Source organism: Monopterus albus, unplaced genomic scaffold, assembly GCF_001952655.1.
Source record: "Monopterus albus unplaced genomic scaffold, M_albus_1.0 scaffold270.1, whole genome shotgun sequence".
NCBI lineage: Eukaryota > Metazoa > Chordata > Actinopteri > Synbranchiformes > Synbranchidae > Monopterus > Monopterus albus.
The window spans coordinates 1,726,009-1,734,084 of record NW_018128150.1 but is presented as its reverse complement, the minus strand read 5'-3'; the positions used below and the strand labels follow the sequence as shown (position 1 = coordinate 1,734,084).

General features: G+C 39.4%; 1 protein-coding gene across 1 annotated transcript in view; it reads left to right on the top strand.

Annotated features, from left to right (window-relative positions):
- Positions 1-8,076, top strand: part of pdss2 (prenyl (decaprenyl) diphosphate synthase, subunit 2) — a 40,615-nt gene that overhangs the window by 25,285 nt on the left and 7,254 nt on the right. Inside the window, exons 5-6 of the mRNA XM_020621981.1 lie at positions 4,329-4,403; positions 4,992-5,223. Coding sequence (XP_020477637.1) covers positions 4,329-4,403; positions 4,992-5,223 — 307 coding nt within the window. The remainder of the gene's footprint in view (positions 1-4,328; positions 4,404-4,991; positions 5,224-8,076) is intronic.

Below are 8,076 nucleotides of genomic sequence, written 5' to 3'. Positions count from 1 at the left end.
GGCACCATGACTTTATGTTCTGTACTGTACATTATTTTGTTATGCGACAAGACTTTTGTCTAAGCAAAGTCTGACCTTTCTGTCCTAGTTAAATAATTAAAAAATCAAGGAATGATAAGATTTTGTTTTGGTAAAATAAGCATAATTTAGAGGCCTTTGCCTTTCATATAAACCACTTCTGATTCCAAATGATCAACTAGAAGTCAAGTTATTATTTGTTGTTCCTACAACTTGGATAGGCGACAAGACTTTTGTTAGGGAGTGTAGTGTTGTTTCCCCCCCTCCAAACAGACCTGTGATGCTGCTTATTAGGAGCGTGAATGAAATCTGACGCAACCAGGGGAAACATCCTGAGTTTCCTCTGCAATCACACAGCATCATCGAACTTTGTATCTAGCTGCAGAAATGGAAGAGTTAAAGATGTGCAACAGTGGTTTAGTATTGCACCTCCATAAAGTTAGGACACTCATAAGACAGATTCATAAAATAATTATCAAAATCTGTACAGCACAGGCTAAGATTTCATATAGGTTACTATCTAAAAATGCTAGATCCTGCACTTCCCATAATGCAACTCAATAACATCTTTAATGAGACATTTCCTTCCTTCTAGGTGCCCGTTTGTTTGTTTGAAAACCATACCTCTGTTTTGTAATCTAGGCTTTATGTTTAAGGTTTTAAGTCACAAGCTGGAGGCAAGATAATCCTGATGATGTCATCGGTTTAATTAGTACTCCTTGTGATATATGACAAACTTAACTTTATAGCCCTTTTCAGATATGACATGCATAACATTGCTGGCTTTACTGAACTGTTGTTCAAGTGATGACTTTCTGTCCTTCAGACATACAGTAGGTCACATTTCCATTAATGTTCCTCAGGGCTTCATTCAGACATACTCACTACTGTGAAGAGAGAGCCACAGCACGAGTGTGAAATTTATCATACATGCATAATCATTGTAATCTTGTGTGTGCCTGTTCGTTAATGCGGTTCCGACTTGCGCTGTGTTGAAAGTGATAGGTAAATGTTACTAGGCCTGACCTATTGAGATTGCTTTTGCTGTCGGAGGAGTGACCGGGGTGCTCATGAAGCCATGTTCAGATGCTGTCAGATTTACAGAAAGGAGCGCGTCTGAAAGTGGCCAATGTGCACAATTGGTGGAATGCTCCTTTAAAAACTGCATCCAGACTGGTTCAACTTTTTGGAAATTAAAAAAAGGCATATAAATATGTTGTTGCAGTTATAAATGTAGGATTAGCCCCTGGCAAATGCAATAAAGGCTGTAAAACATTTCCTTTTTTTTATTAAAGTCTGCTAATTGCCTGATATTTATAGCCCTGTACCAGCTTCAAAGTGTGTAAAACTGAGTACAGTTCAACTTTGATATTACAAACTGACTGTGTCTCTCTTTTCTTTTCTCGCAATCTGTGTGTAGTCACTGTACGTACTACACTACTGTTTTTAATTCACAGGATGACAGATGATTAGTTCTTGCAGCTTTTGAAGTTTTTCCTCATAAACCACCCCTTTTTTAAGCGAGTCAGAGTGATGGGGATTATGTGTCGTGGCCTTGAGAAGAAACCTGTGCCGCAACTTGTATAAACTGTAAAGTAATCTCGCCATGCAGCTCCAGTTTCTCCCCCCTCGCAGACCTGTCGGCAAAACACGATCTGGCTGGATTTGGGAATGGAGAAAGTGGGAGGCAGGGGGAGAGCTTATTTGATACTTTCCAAAAAAAGACCCCCACTGGCCCCCACTTCCCAAAGCAAGCCAGGCAGAGACACCACATCTGGTAATACTGTAGGTACATTGTCCTTCCAGGTCTCTGGGCGAAGCTCAGATTTCCTCAATATTGTCCCCTGGTGGATTCAGTTACCCAAAGGGCACTTGTAAGGCTGACGGAGCAGTCGGCGTCACCAGACTTTTCTGATGAACTGAGGATGTCTGGGATGAGCTGAAGGAGCTCTAAATTTAACCTCATTCATCTGAACTGTACAAGCACGGCCTCGACTCTCCTGTCCACATTGTTCTGTGACTGTGAATGAAGGACAGATGGATCAACTTCAGATTTGTACTCATTCATTAAAACCAGCCTTTAAATAATGCTTTGAAAAGATCCAGCCTCTCATCGGTTTGTTGATAAGGGGCTGGATGTCTTTCTGTAAACCAAAATGTAGTCATGCATGCCCCCTGTAAGAGGAACTGGGCAACTGCAGTTTTAAAACGACAAAGATGAAAAAGATGTCCATACACTGTTTATTAAAAAAAGAGCAAAGATGGGCAGCTGCATTTTGACCAACATGGTCTTTCTCCGGCAAGTGATTAAAAAAACAGGGAGACAGTGTAAATAGAGAAGCACAGTCGCACCCTAATCAGGGAATCACACAGTACCAGGTGATATCAGTACTCATCAGGTCAAAAACAAACCCATTCATTATAACCATATATCCAAAATTCTCAACAATCGATCAACTACATCATCAATTTCAAAATCATTATACAAAATAATAATATAAAAAGAATATTGTAGTTGATTGTTGGGAATTTGCGATACTGTATATCGTTATAATGAATGGGTTTGTTTTTGACCTGATGAGTACTGATATAATCTTTTTCACTTTGGTTTTTCATCTTATTTGGGTTTGTTATCCTGCACCTGTGTCCTAGTTGGTTTGAATGTGCACACATTTTTCTCCGTTTTTTGTCTTTTCAACTGTAGTTTTAAACACAAGCCTGCACAATGCACTTTATAACATTTTTCGTCCAACCATATAAATACTTTAAATATCAACAGATTAATACACCAATTTTCCACATCCAAAAGTCCAAAGGGGAATAATTCTTGAAATAATTTTTGGAAGAAAAGGTGAACAAAGAGGACCCTGAAGTCAGTTCACCAGTGCAGAAGCATATTAATCCCTCTGCTCTCTGGACACCTTATTTCATTTCACCATCTGTCTTTCAGACCGGACAGACACCTGATCCGGCTTTCTCAACTAGACTTCTCTATAAATACAAATTATAATGACTAAAGTCAAGCCTGGATCTGCATCATGAAATCAACAGGAGCTCTCCTGTGGCCTGATAATAAGCAACTGAGTTTGCAGCAGTTCACCTGGGTTGAAACCCTCATCTCACCTCAGATTTATTCACCAAACCAAGCTGTTCAGACACCAACGTTGTTTGCTTGTGCTTTAATTATGGGAAATTGTGTGTGTGTTTTAATTACAAATGTCATGGATGAACTGAGTAGCATGTCAGTTTTGATTGATCTCATTTACATCTACATTCTTGGAGGTTCAATCAGATAGTGTTAGCCAGAGTGATCTGTAATTAGGGCGCAGGTTAGCAGTTCAGTGCCTCAGCACAGAGGACACTTCAGGACATGCAGCTGCTGATGGACATGTTGACTGCTGTGTAGATCAAACCTGAAACACCTGCCTCAATATATGATCTGTATTCACCTGGCAGAGCTACCTGCTTGTCTGACTTCATAGCAACAAGGCATGTGGCTTTTCTGAGATTTAACTTGTCAGCTAGAGAGCACTCTGAGTGCAAACCTCCACCAAGGCAGCTCAGTTTCCCTATAATGCCATTCCACCTAAAAGCAGTATTCCCATGATAGTTTGACCCTCATAAGTAATAACTTGGCCATGAAAAAAATACCACAGTTTTCTTCTTACTGCTGTCATTGACAACATAATCCTTGAATCCAAATGTTATGTTTGGACTAGGCCCCTCCATGACAGCTGGAACCTGCGTTGCCCTCTGCTGGTCAGTTGTGTTCTGTTAGGTTGCCAGGTTTGAGCCCATTGCACTAGAAATCACCCAATTGTGTTTCAGAAATGAAAGAACTTCTCAGTATGTACAAAAATGCAGATATTTAATTTTAAAAAAGTGAATTAATTTCAAGTAATCTGTCTCAAGTCTAAGTCAAGTCTCAAGTCATAAATACCAAGTCAAAGTCAAGCTGAGTCTTGAGTCTCTAGTCCTTAAATTTGTAACTTAAGTCTGATTCGAGTCAAGTCAGTGACTCAAGTCCCCCAATCTGCCAAAATCTAATGGATTGTTTTATGGACCGTACCCTGCCTCTCCAAAAAAAGTTTCATCAAAATCCATCCATTACATTTTGAGTTACGCTGTGAACAAACAGACAAATGCTAGTAAAAACACAGCCTCCTTGGCAGAAGTAATAATGTATTATTTAGCTTTGTCTTTTTTCCTCAGTTAAACAGATAGGATGATGTGTGGAAAGTTTGAGGTCTTGATTATGCTAAAATGTTATCCCTTCTGCTTGATGTTTTTTCTTTTTCTGTGATTGACAGGTTGTTGAACTGATTTCAAGTGCCATTGGGGATTTAGTTCAAGGAATCTACTATGAGAACTTGAGTAATACTGAGGTAAATCATCTCTTCTCCTTTCATAGATCTACTTGGACATAATACAGGAGACCTTTAAAAGTTGCTGTATAGGATCCATCACTGCTTTGTAAGACTAGCTGACTAGTAATTAGAACAAACAGACAATTGCTAAATATGTCTTTATGAATTCAAATTGACCACAGGAACGGAAGCAAAGTGTCAGTTTTATCTAATTCCAACAATACCTTCATTTGTCCAGTGGTAGTGTAGGGATAGATGGTTTATTTAACTTATATCTGTGGTGTTGAATGTTTTCTGTTGGGCTTCTTTGTGGACATAAAAGAACATATTTGAAACATTTGTCAAACTACCAGAATGTTTCTCCTGCTCTGGGGCTACATCCCTTTCCCAGCTTCCCTCTGCTCCAAATAATTTGGAATTTATTTTTGGGACTTGTGGGAAATACTAACATGTGCTCTTACACTCTGGTGCACATCCAATTACATACAGAAAAATAAAATTACAGAGAAAGGAGGGGTTGTTTTGACTGAGGAGTTGTGTGAAGTTATACAGTAGAAGCAGTTAGAGCTCACGCCTGCGGTGTCTCGGTCTGTGTTTGCTCCGTAGGAGAACAGACGCACCAATGGCATTGATGTGGCATCATGGGAGGAGCAGATGTTCCTGTCCCATGGGGCACTGTTAGCCAAGAGCTGCCAGGCTGCGATGGAGCTCGCCAAACACAATAAGGAGATGCAAATGCTGGCCTACAAGTATGGCAAGCATCTATCACTAAGCCACAAGGTAAGTCTGAGTGACCTACTCACCAAGCACCACCTACCACAGAAGCTGGGCTTTGGAGGTTAAAACAGGAAGGGTTGGTTGCCACAGCAGTGGGCTGTTTTCTCATGTCATGGTTTAAAGAAAACTATTTTCTCAGTCACCTTCATACTATTACTGACGAGGTCCTAGAACAGGGGTCGGCAACCTTTACTATCAAAAGAGCCATTTTGCCCCCTCTTCCACTAAAGAAAAATAGTCTGGAGCCGCAAAACATAACACAGTTTATAAACTTTTAAAATATTTTAATCTTTTTTTAATTGTACCTGTTACAACAGAATACAACAAACCGAAGTGCAATGTGCATGCATAGGCCTACTTTAAAATAAATTAAACACTGAACTATGTAGGCCTTTTTGAGTCCTTCCCGTATTTGTGTAAAATTAAGATAAAACGTAGACCACTTTAATATTGTGATGACTGATGCCAACCAGTGGGAGGGTTAGTGGCAGCGGCACACATCATGTGAAGGTGTAAATAGTTAAGCGTAACAGTGTGGTATAATCCTGAGTTATTCTGTTTTACTGCTCTTGTTATTGTTGTATTTTGAGGGGTTTAAAAACGACTGTTGGGTTCATGTTGAGCCAAAGATGGACAGGACTCCAAATGCATACTTTTTCATGTTCATAATACGTGTCGGGAATGGCACTCCATGTTTCAAAAACAAGTTTGTCAGATTTGGGGAGGTTTTCAATATCATTCCATTTGTGCTGTTTAGCGAGTTTGGCCTTCTGACGGGCGACTTCTTTGAGATCCGCTGTCAGGCTTTTGAACTTCAGTACCCATAAGTCTTTATCCGCTATGTCAGCCAGGTCAATTTCAAGATCGGGCTGTCTTATCTCTGTGAATGTGGATATGTTCAGCGGTGTGACAGGGAAGGACAGAGTGTCTTTTTCCTTTCTGAACTCGCTGAATCTTTCTCCAAATGCAGCTTGCATTGCCACAATTGCAAGGTGTAAATAATCACAATTTATTTGATTGTTCTTTTCTTTGAACTCTCTCAGGGAGGGGAAGTGAGAGAGCTACCTCTTTGTACATCTCTGACAAACACTGGTCTGGCGAACGCTGTCGTCTTGCGCTCAAATGCCAGAACATCCTCCAGCAACTGCGGGGCCGTGCTTCCCTTTCCCTGGAGATTTTTATTCAGCGCACTTAGGTGACTTGTCATATCCATCATGAAATAAAACTTTTCCAGCCAATCAAGGTCTTCCAGTTCGGGATAGCTGAGGCCTTTGCTTTCCAAGAAGGTTTTCACATGTTCCAGACAAGCAGCGAAGCGTTTCAGCACATCTCCCTGAAGGGAGCCACAACAAGGAGGCTGAAGAGCCACATGCGGCTCCGGAGCCGCGGGTTGCCGACCCCTGACCTTGAAGAACGCAGTTTTTTTTCCTGTCAGTGTTTTGGTTCTTTCACATAAGATATTTCTTTTTCTGTTTTGTCCTTAATGTTCTTGCTGGGTTGAAGTGAGAAAGGCCCATTTAGAGAAAGGTGATGTCACATATTTCTGTACATCAGAGTTTAGCAAAATTTACAATACAAAAATATAATTTCATGGCAGTTGTGAAGTTGTTTATTGATCAAACTACACTCACACACTCCCAGTGAAGCAGACTGTTGTTTTTAGTGTTAAACATTTAATGACTATTAACTCACTGTGATTAATTAAAACAAATATATATTCACTGTACAATGACTTCCCTCTTCCACCACCTGTTTTTGGAAAAGTTCTTTCAGACTAGTCCTATTGGGAGAGTTTCACTGAAAGATTTATGTTTCTTCCTTTATACATGAAATACTTAATACTGCATTTGTTTAGCTCTGAACATTTTATTATATCTAAAAGACACATTATAAACTGACTAGAAAACTGCTAGCATAGCAACACTGGCTACATTGGCTACAGACAGCCCTTAATGCACCACTGTTTGTACAAGACAGTGCTATTTTTGTTTTTGTGGTTTTTGTTTTAATTATTATTATTTTACTTTTTGTTTATTTTTTGTTTTCTATTCAAAAAGAATAATTGTTTTAAATATATGAATGTCTAGTTCTCAAATGTAACCTCCACTTTTTCCAAACGCAATTTCCACTTTCCTTTCTAATCAGCTGCTGATTGGCTGCGTGTTCCACTGGTCTAAATGAAGCAGTAATGTCTAAACCTCTGTTTCTGTTGTGTTTTGCTGTTATTTTAGTTTAAGCCAAACAATTTTAGCATGTCTTTTGATGGAACGGTTCATATCATAGTTGAGTGGATCTAAAGAATAACATTGAAAAGCGATGTTGTATTGAAAAAGTGCAGGTGAAATATTTACCCTGACAGTTAAAAAAAAAAAAAAATCATTCCTTTGTAGAGGAAGGAGGTTTTTTAATATTGACGTTGTTAGTACATTAAATTGATTTAATGTAATTTCTAATTTATTCTTGCATCAGAGATATATCCTGTTTAAATGTGAAAGCAGGAGGAAAGTTGATTTTTCAAACTAAAATTTCATTTGTATGTTATGTGTATGCGCCACATAATGCAGATGCTCACACATTCAGATGTTTTTAGGAGAATCTTACTGCTGTTAGCCTAAAAGTCATTCATATTGATCAAATCCCTGCTGCGGCTCCCTGTAACTGCCTGTCTGCAGGCCGCTATGGCTCCAGGGAATCTCGGCATGGGAGGAAGTAGAAATGAGGTCTTTGAAGGAGAACCATCCTCATCAGTGTAGCTGAGTTCATTGTGCTTCTCATTAACAAGCTTATGGTGTAGACAGACACAATGTAGACTGAACCAGTTTTACTGCTGGCTTGGTTTAATTGGTCTCTGTAAGTTACAAAATAGGCTCTTGGTGCTTTACTGTGTAATGTGTTCTCCCTTCTGTAGCTGAAC